This window comes from Natrix helvetica (assembly GCF_964273705.1).
Source record: "Natrix helvetica genome assembly, chromosome: Z".
Taxonomy (NCBI): Eukaryota; Metazoa; Chordata; class Lepidosauria; order Squamata; family Natricidae; genus Natrix; species Natrix helvetica.
Window position 1 is genome coordinate 26920383 of NC_138554.1, and position 18291 is coordinate 26938673.

Genomic DNA, 18291 nt, shown 5'->3' on the forward strand with positions numbered 1-18291 from the left:
GGCTATGCACAGCCATTTTGGTGAAGGGGGCGGGGTTTCGGTAGGCCAAAAATGCTGTGTTCATTGTATAAGACACAGCCAGATTTTTACTCTTTTTTTTTTGAGGGAAAAGGGTGCGTCTTATACTCCAAAAATATGGTAAGTTTATTGAGTTCGGAGGACGGACACTACAAGTTACACATTATCCAACATTATTTTTTTATCGTTTTAGCTCTTTCACTGATTTTGGAGGGTGAGAAGGAAGAGGGAGGTGGAGATACAACTCACCAGCTCTGGGTGGGGGAGATGCTACAGGGTGTCACTTTCTCTGGTTCTTTCGGTTTCTTGATCTTCACTTGTGTCCTCTCATCATTAGGACTCCAATCCTGGGTAGCAGGAGAGGAGAGGAAGAAAACGTGAAATCTGAATTTGGGCTGCATCCCATTCAGAATAAAAGAAGAAGAAGAAAAGTTGGAAGTGGTTAGGAATCAAAAGGGCAGCCTTGCAATAGGCAGAGCTCGGTTGATGTGGATACCTTTTCGGGTAGTTGGACCTGTCAGTCACCCGCAGGAAGTCTCTAATCACCACAGGATGAAAAGCATTATAATATTTTGGAGATAGGTGAAGTGGGTTTTCCAACATGCATTATCTCAAGAGATGGACGGTAACTAGTCCAAAGAAGAAAAATAAAATCTGCCCTTCTAAAAAAAGTGTTGAAAAATGTATGGGAACTTTAATAAAGTAATACATTTACCCTGAGAAATTTTTTCATTAAAACGTGCTGGCAATTTGTTTAGTGGGGTTTTTTTTTTTAATGCCCCCAACAATTTTTAGTATTATTTTCCAATTTCCCTCTTGACTTGTATGTATGGAAATATAAAAAGACCTCAACTTACCACCATTTGTTTAGTGTTCAGTTAAAAAGGTGCTGGGAAAAGTGATTTACAACTCCTCCTTGTGACTGTCAGTGTTCCCATGGTGACATGATCAAAATTTGGGCACTTAACAACTATCCTATATTTACGACAGCTGCAGTGTCCCAGGGTCATGTGATTGCCATTTGCAGCTTCCGACAAACAAATCCAATGGTGGAAGCTGGATTCACTTAACAATTATGTGGTTCACTTAATGACCCTGCAAAAAAGGTCATAAAATTGGGCACAACTCATTTAATGACTGCCTCACTTAGCAACGGAGGTTCTGCTCTCAATTATGGTTGTAAGTTGAGAACTGCCTGTAGTCGCTATTTCTTAAAAGCCATTAATAATTCTCAAAATCAATTAGCTTTTTTGCAAAAACGGGCCACTTTTTGCAAAAAAAAGAAAGAAAGAAAGTATGAAATGGCTTGCCTCTGGAAATTGTGGGTACTCTATGATTGGAGGTTTTAAGTAGTGATTGGACAGCCATTTGTCCAGCATGGTATAAAGCAGGGGTGTCCAAACTTGGGAACATTTAAGACTTGTGGACTGCAACTCCCAGAATTCCCCAGCCAGCCATGCTGGCTGGGGAATTCTGGGAGTTGAAGTCCACAAGTCTTAAACGTTTCCAAGTTTGGACACCCCTGGTATAAAGGCTCCTGATTGACTAGAATTACAGTTATTCTGTATTCCATATAAATAGATTCCTAAAGCCTTCCTTCAACCAGGCCCCATTTGCAAGGCTATACAAAACCCTAGAGAAGAGTGTAGGTGTTGGAATTCTTGCACTATCAAAACTTAGGTGTCTTTTATATTTCATTTGGTGCCAAGATTATTTTTTTTACAGTAAAATCCTATAATTTACCTTGAAAGAAATACAAAGGTAAATAGCATAATTAATTAAATCAGACGGTCAGCCTGAAGAGTCTGAAGATTCCTAAACCAAGCTGTGGGGTTTAGCTCTAATTTTTAACTCATAATCTAATTTTTATCAAACCATAATTGTTAAGAGGTGTAAATGAGATGTTAAATGAAAGCAAAAATCTTTACTTCTTTCATGTTATTTCTGGCAACTTGTCAAAAAAGGGACAAAGGAGTTTACTGTTGTTATCAAACAATCTGAAATATTTCCCTAGCTATCAGCTGAATTGTTTTGTCACAGAGGATGCTATAAACAACAGTTGACTGTCAGCCTGAAGGCTCTGAAGAGAAATAATTCTTTGTCTCTGGGGGGAAAAACCATGGAGAAGTGATAATATCTGGATTTAGAATCAACTAAACAGTGGATTTATTTTTTTCTTACTAGAAACTACAGGTAGAACTTGATTTAGGAACATAATTGAGCCCCAAATATCTGTTGCTAAGTGAGACATTTGTTCTATTTATTTATTTATTTATTTATTTTTATTTATTTATTTTGTCAAGCACATATGTACAACAGATAAAAGTATAAACATGATTTTGAATACATGAAAAGGGTAGGAATAAAAAGGGACATTAGGACAGGCACGGTAGGCATGTTGGTGTGCTTATGCACGCCCCTAACACACCTCTTAGGAATGGGGTGAGGTCAACAGTAGACAGTCAAAGGTTAATGTTTTGGAGGTTAGGGGAAGAAACCACAGAGTCAGGTAGTACATTCCAGGCATTGACCAACCTATTGCTGAAGTCATATTTTCTGCAATCGAGTTTGGAGTGGTTTACCTTAAGTTTGTATCTGTTGCTTGCTTGGGTATTGTTGTGGTTGAAGCTGAAGTAGTCATTGACAGGTAGGACATTGTAGCAGATAATTTTATGTACTACGCTCAGGTCAGACCGAAGGCGGCATAGTTCTGAGTTGTCTAAGCCCAAAATTTCAAGTCTGGTGGCACAAGGTATTTTACTGCGGGTAGATGAATGGAGGACTCTTCTCGTGAAATATCTTTGGACTCTCTCAATTTTGCCCCATTTTATGACCTGTCTTGCCACAGTTGTTAAGTGAATCCCTGCAATTGTTAAGTTAGTAACATGGATGTTAAACGAATCTGATTTTGCTTGTTAAAAGATCGCAAAAAGTGATCATATGACCCCAAGACACTGCAGGTGTCATAAACGTGAGTCAATTGCCAAGTGTCTGAATTTTAATCCCATGACCATGGGGATTCTGCAGCGATTATAAGTGAGTAAAATGATCACTCTTTTCACTATCGTTGTAACTTTGAATGATGATTAACCTGTTGTAAGTCAAGGACTACCTGTATTACTATGTTGGGACATTTTTCCTATATGTGCATAAATGGAAACCGGAAGGATTCTGAGAACATAAGGATGCTCTTCTCCTACCATTGAAGAAGAAATGCTTCCCACCTCAAATTTTGGCCAGTTCATGGGCATTCCTGGGCCATTTCGGTTACGCCACAATTTAAGATCCTCTTGGTCATTTATCTCCTCAATGGCCTGATGCAAGTCACTATAAACAGCTTGGACACTGGAGAAAATGAGAGATAAAGATGAGAAAATCATCACACATACAAGCACGCAACATGCACAAAACATTCCCACTTAGGAGCAAATAAGTCTAACCGAGGATGCTGCCTTCAAGGTGTTTACAAAGTTGTGAAACTGACTTGCATGTTTTTACAGGATGTACTGAGTTGCAACATTTGCCACGTGGAATTCTACTGTGCTTTCCAACCATTACAAAATATATATCCAAGAGAGAAAGATTGAACATGTTCTGATTGAGAGTGCAACCTGGTGCTTTTCAGGAAAATTGGCTACAAGGCAAGGCAGGCTGCAATTTTAGCAGCTAGATTGTAGGACAGTGATAGCTAACCTTTATCTTTATTTTTAAAGGAGTACCAAAATTGTGCATGCCCCCCGGCCCTACCTATCTGTGCATGCGCACACAACCCACACGACACATGTGTGTACGACTCCCTGCACAGGGAGGGGGGGAGTTTTCACCCTCCCCAGACTGTGGAGGCTTTTTTGAAGTCTGAGGAGGGCAAAAACGGTTTCCACTGGTCCCCCGGAGGTCCTCCGGAAGGCAGAAATAGATCATTTCTGAACTTCCGGTTGGCCCTTTGGGCCCATTTTTTGCCCTCCCCAGTCTTCAAGAAAGCCTCCAGAGCCTGGATGGGGGGGGGGGGGAAACAGGCCCAATGGACAATCTGGAAGTTCATTCCCGAACTTCTGGTTGACCCATTCGGCTTGTTTTTTGCCCTCCCCAGGCTCCAGAGGCTTTCCTGAAGACTGGGGAGGGGGAAAACAGCCTCCCTCGACCCTCCAGAAGGCCGAAAAAGCTGGCCAGCGCACATATTGGTGCTGGAGCTGGGGGCTGCCGTGCTGGCAAATATAGCTCCCCGTGCCACCTGTGGCACGTGTGCCATAGGTTCGCCATCACAGTTGTAGGATGTAGGAAAGAAGATCAGATGGGAGGAAGGTGAATGGAGGTACATATTTGGGGAAGAGATAAGATTTACCTTGGAGAGATGCTAAGGTATAGTTTAACTAGCTCCTGTTTTAAAGGTCAGGCCATGAGATGGGGGAATAGTGTAGAATGGAGACTTTTTTAGTAGAAATGGTGGAGGCAAGAACAGGTTAGACATTGATTGTCATGAAGAGAACCCGTCTGGGGTCACTAAGCAGAATGGGACAATTTGCCATGGCCAACTCGCCCCAGCTGACTCACCCCGCCTGACTCGCCCTGGCAGTCTTCCTGCAACCGACTCACCATGTCCAACTTCCTGTTCCCAACTTGCCATAGGAGTAGGACAATTCAACATGGGATAACTCAACAGAGGAACAAAAGAAGGACAAGTGACTCAAGCTCTGGTTCACTCCAGCCTCGAGGACGTCTAAGGTTCAAACCTAAAGTTGTCCTAGGCTCATCATTAAGAGTTGGGTTTGATGGTGCATTTTCACATAATCAATTAGCAGTGAGGTTTCATCTATAAGAAGTTTCATCTATGAGAAGCTGAGAAGTTGGGAGAAATAGCTCAAAAATAAGAAGTTTGGATGAGAGGGAAAGGAAAAGGGGAAATGGCAGACTTACCTAAGCCTTAAAACCAAGGAATTTAGGACAATTCGACGCAGTCGGCTCACTGTGGCTGATTTGCCCCAACTGTCTCACCCCGGCTGACTCACCCCAGCCAAATCGCTTCAGCCAGTTCACCATAGGACAGCTCACTGCGGGACAATTCAATTGGGGATAACTCAAGAGAGGGACAAGAGAATTGCAGGAGGCCTTGTCTTGTTTTTGGTTTCAATCTTCTCAAGTTAGAAGCCCTTGAGCTGGGGTGAGCCAAAACATGGCATCACCCGTCTCGCTTGTCCCTCTCTTGAATTATCCTGCATTGAATTGTTCCATGGTGAGCTGTCCCTTGGTGAGTTGGCTGTCCCTCGGAGAGTTAACCATGGTCAGCCACAGCAAGAGGGCCAGGGAGGGTTAGCCAGGGTAAGTTGGCCGTGCCAAGTTGTCCCATTTCAACACCAAGTGTCCAGCTGCAGGAAACATGGGCAGAGACAATTACGGTAGAGTGAGCAGATTTCAGAAGGGTGGGGAAGGAGAGCTGTTTAGTTCTGGGCAGGTCATTCAATAATTCAATATAACATTAATGTACTTATAAATGGTTGCCTAATAATAATAATAATAATTGTTGCCTAATAATTAGTAAAAGCTGCCTGTAGAACATTGACAATTGGGATTTATTTTATTTTTATTTATTTATTTTTTTTGCTGCAGTTCAGGGCAGCTGTGATAAGAATATATTCTATAAGGTAGGCAATGGGGAAGGAGTTGTTGAACCCAGGACAGGCGCCAAAATTGTAGCTAGGATTATAATAGCATTATAGTATCTATCTGGAAGCATCCTCTGACTATCTAATTGTGAATCAATTACAAGTTCTTTTGTGGAATGTGGCATTCTGGAAAAAAGGGCAGAGGACATCTATGGTGTAGCTGCCTGTGGAGAGATAGTTTTAAGGGAATAAAGGAAGCACCAGGTCATCTGGTGATCAAAGAAGTCAAGATGATGATTTGATTGTATAGTTAGTCAGCATCTTGCCTTTTTTGATCCCTCCTCAATGGTCAGCCTTAGCTTTATTCCTCCATCTAATGGCAAATGGTGATACTGCACATCTGGAGGAGTGGCCTTTTATTCCTTTTTAGCCAGCACCATAATCCATATCTGGCATCCATGAGGATAGAGTAAATCACTGTTTCTCAACCTTAGAAACTTTAAGCTATGTGGATTTCAACTCTCAGAATTCCTCAGTCATGCATGAAGTAGATAAATTGGATTTTAACTAAAAATGTCCCTGGTGTCCAGTAATGGCCATTTTACCACCCCTTTCAATGAGGAATGGCTTTTTCAATGAGAGGAAATCCTGCTGCATGAAGCTTAATACCAGTATCTTCATTTTAACCAATGGATCTGAACAATGTGAGACCAGCTGTATGAGTTATATAGCCCACAGGTTATGTTGGAAATGTAGTTACAGTCACAGGAGGGAGAGGTTGCTTTCCATAAGGCAAAAGGGCAGTGAAGTTTGGAATGTCTGGTAGGCAGGAAGAAGACAAAGACAGACCTCCCTAGCAGTTCACAGTATATATCTATAGCTATGTAGAATGTGGTTTTAGTCAGGCAAGATTCTGTCTGTAGGCCAACAACAATGAGGAAACAACTCTATATGTTATTCTTGGGGCCTGATGCAAGACTCCTTTTTCCACACCTGGAATCTGCAGTGATATCCAGACGCCGATGCAGGGCGAGGAAGGCACTTTTGAGGAAGACAATCCGTCTCTGCTCCAGAGCCTGCCCCTGCTCAAACACACACTCCATTTCTTCCATGTAGCGAGGACTGCAACGGTCGAGCTCCTGCAGGGCCTTCTCATAACGTTCACGGATCTGTTGACCAGAGCCAAGAAAATTCATAGGCTTTCAGATTCTCCAATCTTTGGAATCCCTATCCCTAAACGTATGCTCTCAGATGTCTTGGACAAGGCAATGCTCATTCAGCTGCAGGCCACTCCTTGTGGCCCACAGTAACCAGACTGGTTGGTTTTGCTGCATTGCAGGGAGAGGGAGGAAGAAACTCATCTGCTTTGGGGAGCTAAATAAGATTGATGGGTTATCTCCTGCCTTAGACCAGGGAACTTGAATGAATGTAGGAGGTAGGCAGAGATCAATGCCTGTGGGTGTTAGAATATGCACTCCCACTCAAATCGCATCATACCACTCCAAATTAAATTAGCATTTAATATATATATATATGTTTGTGTGTGTGTGTGCCTATAATTGCTGAATGTTTACAAGTTCATGCAATCTCACAAGATTCTGGCTGACTCTTGAGATTTCTGAGAGCTTGTGAGATCTTGGGATGAGGTTGTCAACACTTTGTAATGTTTGAGGCGATTTTGGTGAGGACACTAACTTTTGTGTGAAAAGTTTTATCTTCGATATTTGTTATTACACATCATATGTGTAGAATTGTGTCCTTCACATTATAATATGTGTTTGTAATTCGCTCTTGCTGTTCTGCAATTCTGGGTTAAAAAAAAAACTCTGCACACCCAGCATCTTGATGAGCAAAAAGGTTTGAATTGGCTGACTTGAAAAATAAATCTGCAAATCATAATTATTTAATTTTTTTTTTGAACCCAATCCAGAATATTAAAAGGTCACACTGTTCTTCAAACAGATTTTGTATTTAGTTTGCTGCACTCAGGCAACAATAGTATTGTTCTGCATAATTGCATTTCCAATCAAAGAAAATAAAAACTGTTTGCTTTAAATCATTGTGAATTTTTTTATTCCAGATAAATCCCCAAGTCCCAAACATTACTCAGATATTAGCAAAAGATCTCAATCATTACTGCACAGTAAAAAATTGATTTGGCAATTGCTCAAAGTTACAATGGCATTGAAAAAAAGGACTTGGAACTAGTCCTCGCATTTATAGCAATAGCACTTAAGACTTATATACCGCTTTACAGTGCTTTACAGTTCTCACTAAGTGGTTTACAGAGTCAGCCTATTGCCCCCAACAATCTGTGTCCTCATTCTACCCACCTTGGAAGGATGGAAAGCCGAGTCAACCTTGAGCCTGGTGAGACTTGAACTGCCAAACTGCAGGCAGCTGGCAGGCAGCAGAAGTAGCCTGCATTACAGCACTCTAACCACTGTGCCACCGAGGCTCTGATTATGATTCCTGCAGCAGCTCCATGGTCACGTGATCAAATTGGACACTTGACCACCTGGCATTTGCTTACAATAGTTGCAGTTTTGGGGAAAGGGGGTCATGTGATCACCATTTGCGACCTTCCTAGCTGGCTTCCAACAAGCAAAGTTAAAGATGGAATCAGGATTCAACCACGTGGTTAACGAATGCAGTGATTTGCTTAATGACCATGGCAAAAAAGGACACAAAATTGGGTATGACTAACTTAACTGCTTTGCTTAAGAATGGAAATTCTGGTCCTAATTGTGTCCTAAGTCAAGGACCACCCTATACTGAAGGCGCAAGAGGTGGACATGTTCTCTAACCCCACCAGTGAATTGATATATTTGATAAAAGTATCAGGGAACTGTTAGTTCTCTAGATGTTGCTAAAATATAACTCAGAACAACTGGTGCCACTCTGGCCTAAAATGAAGAATGCTGGGAACTGTAGTTCTGTTTCTGCTTTATATTTTAAACAAAATATAGGTAGTCCTTGACTTACAACAATTCATTTAGTGACCATCTGAAGTAACAACAGCAATGAAAAAATGACTTATGACCATTGAAGCCTCCCCATAATGATGTCATCAAAATTCAGACGCTTGGCCACTGACTCACACTTATGGCGGTTGCAGTTTCCTGGGGCGACATGATTCCCCTTTTGAGACTTTCTGACAAGTAAAGTCAATGGGGAAGCCAGATTCACTTAACAACCATGTTACTAACTTAACACCTCTAGCAATTCACTTAACAACTGTAGCAAGAAAGTTCATAACATGGGGCAAAACTCACTTAATAAATGCCTCACTTAGCAACAGAAATTTTGGACTCAATTATGGTCATCAATTGAGCACTACCTGTCATGGCCAGCTGATGGTGAAGCCAACAGTAGCATATAATAGATGTACACAACAGGCAAAATTTGGCCAATGTAGTTGGCCTATCTGACAAGCTGCCCCACCAGCCAAGAGCAACGGAGAAGATGGAGACGAACACTCCCCTACCTTGCTGGTTTCTTGGCTACAACGTTGATGTTCTTCCCGCAAAGTACGTTGCCGATCTGGAGATACTTCAGCTCCCGATGCTACCTGGATTCCACTCTCCCGCAGTGTTGCAATGTGCTCTTTGCGGCAGGCCTTGTGATAAAGAGTTTTGGCCTTCTCTGCCTGAATGTAAAAGTTGAACAGGATGAGGAGGAAAGGGATGAAAAGTCAGGACAGTCGGGACCCAGTAGTCCCAGAAATCCTTCTCCGTATTTTCCATATACCCTTAGTTTATGGAGTCAGTGGGAAGGAAATAGGTCTACGTAGGCAGCCAATGCTAGCCTCCTACTATTCATAAACTGAGGACTCCATCCAACCTCATTCTATTGCTTCATGTTGGACCTGGTTGGAAAAGGGTAGGGATCAGGGTTAAAGGGAAAGAGAGATTCAAGCTCACAATAAAGATAAACCTTTATTTCTCTAAAGCTTCTTCTGCTTCCTAAAGAAACCCAAATCCTTGGATTCTATTCCTCCATGTCTTTACCTATCGCTAGGTAAATCTAAAGGTTCCCCACATACATATGTGCTAGTCGTTCCTGACTCTAGGGAGCGGTGCTCATCTCCGTTACAAAGCCAAAGAGACAGAACTGTCCGAAGATGTCTCCGTGGTCATGTGGCTGGCATGACTAAATGCCAAAGGCACACGGAACGCTATTACCTTCCCACCAATTCCCACCTTCCCACCAATTCCCACCAGTTCCTATTTTTCTACTTGCATTTTTACATGCTTTCAAACTGCTAGTATGGCAGAAGCTAGGACAAGTAATGGGAGCTCACTCCGTTACAAGGCGATCAGGATTCGAACCGCCAAACTGCCCGCCTTTCTGATCAACAAGCTCAGCGTCTTAGCTACTGAGCCACTGCATCCCTTTACCTATCTCTACACCTAGAGAATTCCCAAAGGTTCTTCCTACCTTCTTGAGCTTCTTAGTCCAGGGTTTCTGGGCCCGCTGGAAACCATTTTCTAGCTCACAAGCCTCCTTGAAGCCCCCAAAGAGCTTGCGGTGATAGGAATCATGCTGCCAGGATCGGATACGTCCAGCATCCTCAGAGACCAAAGCCCTTTGCATCTCCATGTGTAGTTGGCTTAACCGCTCAGAAGCCCCCAGGAAAGCTTGCCATGCCCGGAGTAGGGAACCATATGCCGGGCCTAGAAGTGAAGGAAGAAGGATAGGTAATGACAGGAATTCATAAATTCCTTCACTGCAGCAAAATCGAGAACAAGTAATTTCTTGGGTTTTGGAGAATGCAAACTTGATGCTTTATTGAGGAATCGGAAAACTGGAGAAATGATCTAGGCAGAGAAGTCATTTAAAAATTGACATTGCTGGCAACGTTTACTCTGCTGTAATCATGTGTGGGATTTTCTCCATTAACGCAGATGTTAGTGAATGGGAAGTGAGGTGGGCAGAAATCCTTATTTCTGTCCTAGAGTAGGACAGAAAATTGGCCTACTCTAAGTGAGTCTTTTTCAACCACATTTGGACTTCAACTCCCAGAATTCCTCAGCCATCTGTGCTATCCACACATCTTGAAGGGGGCAACATTGAGAAGCGCTGCTTTAGCACAAGAACCATGGTGGTGCAGTGGTTAGAATGCAGCTCAAGGTTGACTCAGCCTTTTATTTATTTTCTCAAGGTTGGGAAAATAAGGACCCAGATTGTTGCGGGGAAAATGCTGGCTCTGTAAATCACTTAGGGAAGGCTATAAAGCACCCTGAAGCGGTATATAAGTCTAACTGCTATTGCTATTTAAGTGGAATCAGCCAGATAAATGATATGGCAGCTGTAGGAGTGTCTATAGCAGGGGTGTCCAAACTTGGAAACTTTAAGACTTGTGGACTTCAACTCCCAGAATTCCCCAGCCAGCATGGCTGGCTGGGGAATTCTGGGAGTTGAAGTCCACAAGTCTTAAAGTTCCCAAGTTTGGACACCCCTGGTCTATAGAATATGATTTAAAAAGTCAAGATGGCAGCTGTGACTGTGTAATTGAAACTCCACCTGTTTTTTATGTTCATCAAGGTGCTTTGATTGTCTTATCATAGCGAACAGCTTGATTTTTTTTTAAAGTCACACCTTGCAAACACCATTGGCCAAATGGCAGCCATGAATTTTATATCAGGTATTTCAGCTATGCTCATGGGCTACAGAAATGGGCCTCATGGTGTTCTATATAGTGCAACATTTATTACTGATTTTGGCAGGACACTTCCTGACCACAGACTACCCAACTATGCTTTAAAATCTATAATAATATGATGACAGCATCCTTTGGAATGACAGCACCTGGACTCTAGGAGATAATTCCCAAAAATATATGTAGCCTGAATTATTTGCAGATGAGTCCCAGCATTTTACTAATTGCTCAAGACTGCAGTTTCAGGTACATTAAAAAAAAAAAAACCTAACAGCATTCTCATATAATAGATGTTAAAATGCCTCAGGGCAAGCCTCTGGAATATAGAACATCTTGATTTTCTTAGATAACTTTTAAAAGGCATGGTTTATTCGGCTTTTCAATTGCATAGGTTGTCAACAGCAACTATCCATGGAAAACCAGTTTCTTCTGTAGGCATCAGAGCAAGGATATTACCATGCTGTCAGAAACACTTATCCTCCCATACACTTTATCATGATGAAATCATTACTTCAAAGGGAAAAATATCACCCAGTCCCATATCATGGGAATTATCTACCTATCTTTTGAAGTTACAACTAGGGCCAGTTTTAAGAAATTCATTATAGTATTATGACTAGCTATATCAACATTCTAGATCAGGGGTGGCGAACAAGTTCGACAAAAAGAGCCAAAATTTTAAACTGTGAGAGTCAGAGAGCCACACCACGCAGTGACCTGCCAAAACAGACCCGGAAGCAATGTTCCCTCTAATTTCTTTTCGATGTGAGCAGAAAAGTATAGTGTTTGAGCGGCACATTTTCATGCCTGAGCACCCGATTTTTTTTCACAGATGTCACCTAAGACAACAACGAAATCAGTATTATTTGAAACTCAAAGTTATGTTTCTTCAAGGTACCCGCTTAATTCAAAGTGTTATATAATATCAGTATCACTTAACAACGCTCCTGCTTAGCAACCAAAATGTTGGCTCAGAAACTCTGGCATTTGAAGCACGCAACTCTTAAAGCTGTCAAGTTACAAGACCCTTGCACCCCTAACCCTTTAGGGAAAAAACCCCCCAGGGGTCTTCAAACCTGACAGCTTTAACACTTGTGGACTTCAACTCCCAGAATTCCTCCTCCAGTCATGTTGCAGCGACGTCATCTGCTCCATCTTTGCTTTCTTCATTGTGGGCAGGGCTTCTGCTGAAGATGCCGACAAGTACGAGTTGCCACCAGAATAACTGCTGCTACCTCCTCCTCCTCCTCCTCCAACAGAATCACCAGATTTGCTCCTGAGCTCAGCGCTGGGTTACCTCTGCCCCCTCCCCCTCCTCCGTGCTTTTGAGGAGCCATGAGGCTTTTTTTCCCCTGCTCCCCCCCTTCCTACTGGCTCCTGCAGCCTCATGGCTCCTCAAAAGCACGGCAGAGGAGGAGGAGGGGGCAGGGGTAACCCAGCGCTGACTGAGCTCAGCTGCTCCGAGCGGAGGGGAGGCGCCGCTGCCAAGCGCGGAGATGCCGGCTGGAGCTTTGGCGACTTCATCTCAGCTGCAGCGCCGGGCGGCAAACCCGGCAGTGCTGCCTGTTAGAGGAGGATGAGGAGGAGGTGGCAGCAGTTTTTCCAGTGGCGGTGGGGGCTTTGGGGCTTCACAACTAGCCTCAGTCGCCCCGTGCTCCTCAAAGCAAGTCTGGGGAAGTCCTTTGCAGGCGGCCCGTTCTAGCTGCCTGCAAAGGACCTCCCCAGCTTCCGAAAGGGAGCGCGCGATCCGAGCCACAGTATACTAAATAATGATAAGAGGCAAAGAGCCTCATTTATTTTGGCCGGGAGCCGCATGCGGCTCGCGAGCCGCGTGTTCGCCACCCCTGTTCTAGATAAATACAGCAGGGCTGGGAAAGTTGAAAGGAGAATTTTCCTGGAACATTTTTTTAAATGGTTCCATAGTATATTCTAGGAATAAAAAGAACAAACTGTAAGTTTATGGCAAGAACAAACTTTACTGAATCTTGAAATAAAAAAAGAGAGACTTTTCCAGCTGTTTTTTTTACATCCATGTGATATCTAGAAAACTCTACAACATTTGCCCTCCCTTGTTTCCACCATTCCTAGTCATATATGTGCTAGTCGTTCCTGACACTAGGGGCGGTGCTCATCTCCATTTCAAAGCCAAAGAGCCAGCGCTGTCCGAAGACATGTCTGTGGTCATGTGGCCAGCATGACTAAACAGCGAAGGTGCACGGAACGCTATTACCCTCCCACCAAAGGTGGCCCCTATTTTTCTACATGCATTTTAAACATGCTTTCGAACTGCTAGGTTGGCAGAATCTGGGACAAGTAACAGGAGCTCACTCCATTATGCAGCACTAGGGACTCAAACCGCCAAACTGCCGACCTTTCTGATCGACAAGCTCAGCATCTTAGCCACTGAGTCACTGAGCCCCTTACCTTTCAACATAGCAAGGAATAATAGGTTTCACCCATGGACTGGGGACAAATTGAAGGCAGCATCATGGGCACATGGTAGGAAAAAGATGTTGCAAGGATGCTTTGGGGGAATAGTTAGGTATAAGTGGGGAAAGACCCCAAAAGGCTGATGGGGTAATAATGAATTCCCTCAATTCCCTATATTGCTTTCTGTTTTTGTGTGGGCTGATGCTTTGCCTACATAAATAAATCAGGGTAAAACTGCATAACTCAGAACTTGGAGGCATAGACATGCATCAAAGATATAAGGAAGGTTGGATTTACAACGCACTCTAGTAATATTGCAAATAACTTGAGAATAAACATTCTAGGTGTGGCAAAGTGTTGACCTTAATCCTTGAGGAAATAGCAAGCATACTAATATACAGTTAGAACACACATTTCTATCAGTTTTCCCCCCCCAGATCCCCATTTCTTTCAAATGAAACCCACATATAAAGCAAACCAGAATTTGGAACATCCACAGAAAAAGGATGAAACCACTCACTTGCATCAACCAGGGGCCGCCATTTGCGAGTCCATTCATCCATCATCGAAGCGTAGTTACGTTCAATCTTTGCCCGTTCCTGGAAGCAAGCTACAATCTGGTCACAGACCCGGTACCCATCATCCAGACGTTTGACTGTGCTCTGGTAGTGATTGGGCTGCAGGAAAAGGGATGGGAAGAAGGGATGGGGAGTGGTCTCAGTCTCTTGGTGCAGGAATGCCCCTTCAAAACAGTGCCTACCATTTAATGCCTTCCCTTCCAAATCCCACAGAGTTCTACCTCCTCTGGGGTCCTCCTGTGAATTCCAACCAGAATCAAACCAACCCCATTTGAGGTTTTTGAAAAACAGAGAATCCCAAGCACTATCATTAAGTGTTCCAGAAAAACAAGTATAAATTAGGTATTATGACTTTTAATTATTTTAAAAGAATATGGGATAATGGGATAAATGTGTTTTTAAAACTGGAAGTCTTTGCACAACATGCTAATCCATAATTTACCAAATTACAATGTGCTCAATTAACCCACTTCTCTGAATTTGCACAACACAGAGAACCGTAAATTATGAGCTGGGTTCACGCAACACAGTAGGCTAAAGTATGAGTAGCTAGTCTGAAGTTCAAGGAACATTGCATTTAAGTTATCATTTATTTTTAAAAACTCCAGGGGGGAAATGTAGCCAGACATAACAAAAAAATCTGATACTGAAGTTTGCAATGCTATAGTCAAGTTCTTTTTTCCTGTTTAAGATCAAGTGATGTGATAATGAAAAATCCACATTAAGAGAAAGAGAAATTTTGAATAAGCAGACTGTTGATGTCCTAATGTGGCTTTCTTCACAGCAATTTGGGACTGTTATTGCTTTCTTCTCCCCCCCCCCCAACTTTCTAATCTAGCCTACAATTTGGATATGCCTTTAAGAAAATCAGAAACCTTCAGTACCTCAGCTCTTCCAATTTACCTTTTTGCTACCCTTTCGTCAATGTCATGCAGTCTTGGCTTCACTAATTTTTATCCCAAGGAACTGGGCCTTGTAGCCAGTTCAGAAATTGCAGAATTCAGCAGAATGGGCAGTTTACAGGTGGCCTTTGGGATGCCTATGTTACACCTCTCCTCTGAGACCTGCACAATCTTCCAGGGTGCTTCTGGATGAAATTCAGAGCCAGTGGGTCTGGTGTCTGCCATGGCACCAGGCAAAAAAGCAGGAGACCGTGAGTTCAAGCCCCCCCCCCCTTAGACTTGAAAGGCAACTGGGTAACTTTAGGCCAATCACTCTCTCTCGGCTCAGCTCACCTCACAGAGTTGTTATTGTGGGGAAAATAGGAGGAAGTGTGTTGGATATATTCGTCACGTTGAATTGTTTGCAAAAATAATAAAGGCAGGATGCAAATAAGCAAACAAATAAATAATTTTTAAAAAATTATTCCTGATTTTTCCACCCACCCCATTAGATCCGATAAGGGGGACACACTCTGGACCCCTTCAATTAAAGATGATGATTCCCCCCCACCCATAGTGTCTTCTCTCTGGAACCCTACATCCTCCTGAAGTCAGATTAGCCCTGATCTTGCTGGCCTTTCATAAAGCATTAAAACCCAGGACGGAAGTGAAGGTTGAAGGTTAGATGAGTTTTGAGAGGACTCTATTAATTGTTTTGTTTGGTGACCAATGCCGTTTTTTTATTCTTTGGTAATAGGTTTTTAAAATTGTTTTATAAATATGTTAGCCATCCAGAATAACATTCACAAGTTGGGTGGGCCTGTAGAAGGAAGGAAGGAAGGAAGGAAAGAAGGAAGGAAGGAAGGAAGGAAGGAAGGAAGGAGGGAGGGAGGGAGGGAAGGAAGGAAGGAAGGAAGGAAGGAAGGAAGGAAGGAAGGAAGGAAGGAAGGAAGATACCTTCCATTATTCTCAGATGCCATATTCATACAATATGCTCCACCAGATGTTATTTTGTATTTTTGTTTTGTAGTTCGGCATGTGGTGCAAACTCAGTCCACTTGGTTAGCTTAAGATTCAAGGTATTCTGGTGATCTAAAATGGGCTAGCTCAGGAAATGAGTCAAACATGTTGCATAAACTTACATTGAACCTCCTCCCCTCCTGCTGCCCTATCCCTGTTATCAGCTACTCACCATCCAGAAGCTGTTGGTAGTTGGCTCATCGGCAGCCACCTCGCTGTATATCACAGACATAGTGTCACCTGTTTAGAGGGAACAGGTCTCATAGTGCATCCAAAAGTATCAAATAAAGTTCTCATCTTCAACAATTGTTTTGGAATCACATTCCAGATGTAATCATGAAGAACCTAATTTAATAGTATGTAAGAATGATCTTGGAAGACAGACTGGAGAGCCATAGACTAAGCAACCGGCACATTAAAGGTATCTCAGGCCACTAAAAGGATGAGGGACGTGTTACAGAAGGATCCCTCTCTACTTTTTGGAGAGTAAAAAGAAAAGAGGGGGGAAATCATTTCAGTTTTATTTATGTGCCACGGTGGAGCAGTGGTTAGAGTGTGGTACTGCAGACTACTTCTGCTGCCTGCCGGCTGCCTGCAATTTGGCAATTCAAATCTCACCAGGCTCGTTAACTCAGCCTTCCATCCTTCCGAGGTGGGTAGAATGAGGACCCAGATTGTTGGGGGCAATAACCGCTTAGAGAGGGCTGTAAAGCACTGTGAAGCGGTATATAAGCAAGTGCTATTGTTATTGCTATTTTATTGTATTAATTATAAAATGTATTGGTTCCCCTTTCTTGCCATAAGATAACTCTGGATGGCTTACAGACATAAAAATACATCTATATTAAAACCATGAATAAATTAAAACCAAAAATTAAAATCAAAGACACATGAAGAGGATGAGGGCGGAATGGGAGGATGTGAGATCTGTTGTTACGCCACCTCCTCTGTGCTGTTCCCCCATTGGGGCTCGAGGCCAACTGGCAGAGCAGGTCTTTATATCTTTACAAAAGGATAGGAGGGTTGAGGCCAATCTCACATCGGAGGACAAGATGTTCCAGAGGGCAAAAGCCACAGTAGAGAAGACCTTCCTCCTGGGCTGATGGGACCCGCACCATGCCTCCTCTCTTGGCATGAGTGGGACAGGCCAATCCCAGGGTGATGGAACGGTTCCTCAAGTAACCTTTGCAAGATAGATCCTTTTGATTTAAATATGAGCCAGTTAATGGCAAATATACCATCTAATCTACATGCAGTATTTTCAAGTGAAACATGGGTTTGCTTGTTTTTTAAAACCCTCTCTTTTCTGTCTGAATTCCAAGAGTTTCCTCATAAACCAAAGCATTGGGCAGGACACCCAGATCCTGTGTTTATAGAATATAATTTCATTTATTTTCCTTGGATGAGTTTGTATAAAAACCCTGAATAATAGACTAACCAAGCTAAGACTAACCCCTAAACAAGATGAATGCCGCTTTGGCTGTCATTTTGCCTGGCCAGTCTAAGAGTATTGTGTGAACATAGCACAGCCTCACTGGTGTAATGATAAGGCTTCCTGTCTCTCGGGCAAACTTTTGGTAAATGGAGGTACTCTTTTTTGGAAGTGGAAGTTTCCAGAGACGAGAGGTTTATAGAAAGAGGGAGGTGCTTTGTTATTCATATTGAGGTTGGGTCAGTTTTCTAATTTCCCTCCTATTCTGGGGCATTTGATGAAAATGAAATGCTTTGAATTTAAAATTATGATAATTTTTTTAAAGGGCTTCCATTACAGTTTTCAGGTGCTTTTGATATCCAAATTTGGCCCTAGGTTCTGCCTCGGTTAACTTTCCCAATAACCAACCGAGTCAGAAGATCATTTAAAAGCAGTTTATTAGGGTGCCCTGATAAAGTGGGCTCTCCCTATGAAAAGGGAGAATCTCAAGACCCGTTTATTTGCCCCTCAGTCTCTCTTCCAAATGGGTTCAGTTCAAATGACAAGAAGATGCCAAGTTGGTTTTTACAGTTCTTTGGGAAAGGACTCTGAAGACCATAAAAAGGGGACTGCAAATTACCTACGGGTATCCGTTTGCCCACCGTTACAACAACCCTTTTACAGGACTGTC

General features: G+C 42.7%; 1 protein-coding gene across 6 annotated transcripts in view; it reads right to left on the reverse strand.

The window, feature by feature from the left end:
- The window catches only part of LOC309381883 (protein kinase C and casein kinase II substrate protein 3-like), a 62068-nt gene that overhangs the window by 13783 nt on the left and 29994 nt on the right, over positions 1-18291 (reverse strand). For 5 of the 6 annotated variants that reach the window (XM_081933198.1, XM_081933199.1, XM_081933197.1 and 2 more), the window contains exons 2-8: positions 16362-16429; positions 14231-14387; positions 10059-10294; positions 9106-9267; positions 6612-6787; positions 3243-3363; positions 268-413 (exon numbers count right to left, since the gene is read on the reverse strand). In XM_081933198.1, coding sequence (XP_081789324.1) covers positions 268-413; positions 3243-3363; positions 6612-6787; positions 9106-9267; positions 10059-10294; positions 14231-14387; positions 16362-16421 — 1058 coding nt within the window. In that variant the 5' untranslated portion in view covers positions 16422-16429. The remainder of the gene's footprint in view (positions 1-267; positions 414-3242; positions 3364-6611; positions 6788-9105; positions 9268-10058; positions 10295-14230; positions 14388-16361; positions 16430-18291) is intronic. The other variant, XM_081933196.1, reaches the window with a different exon arrangement.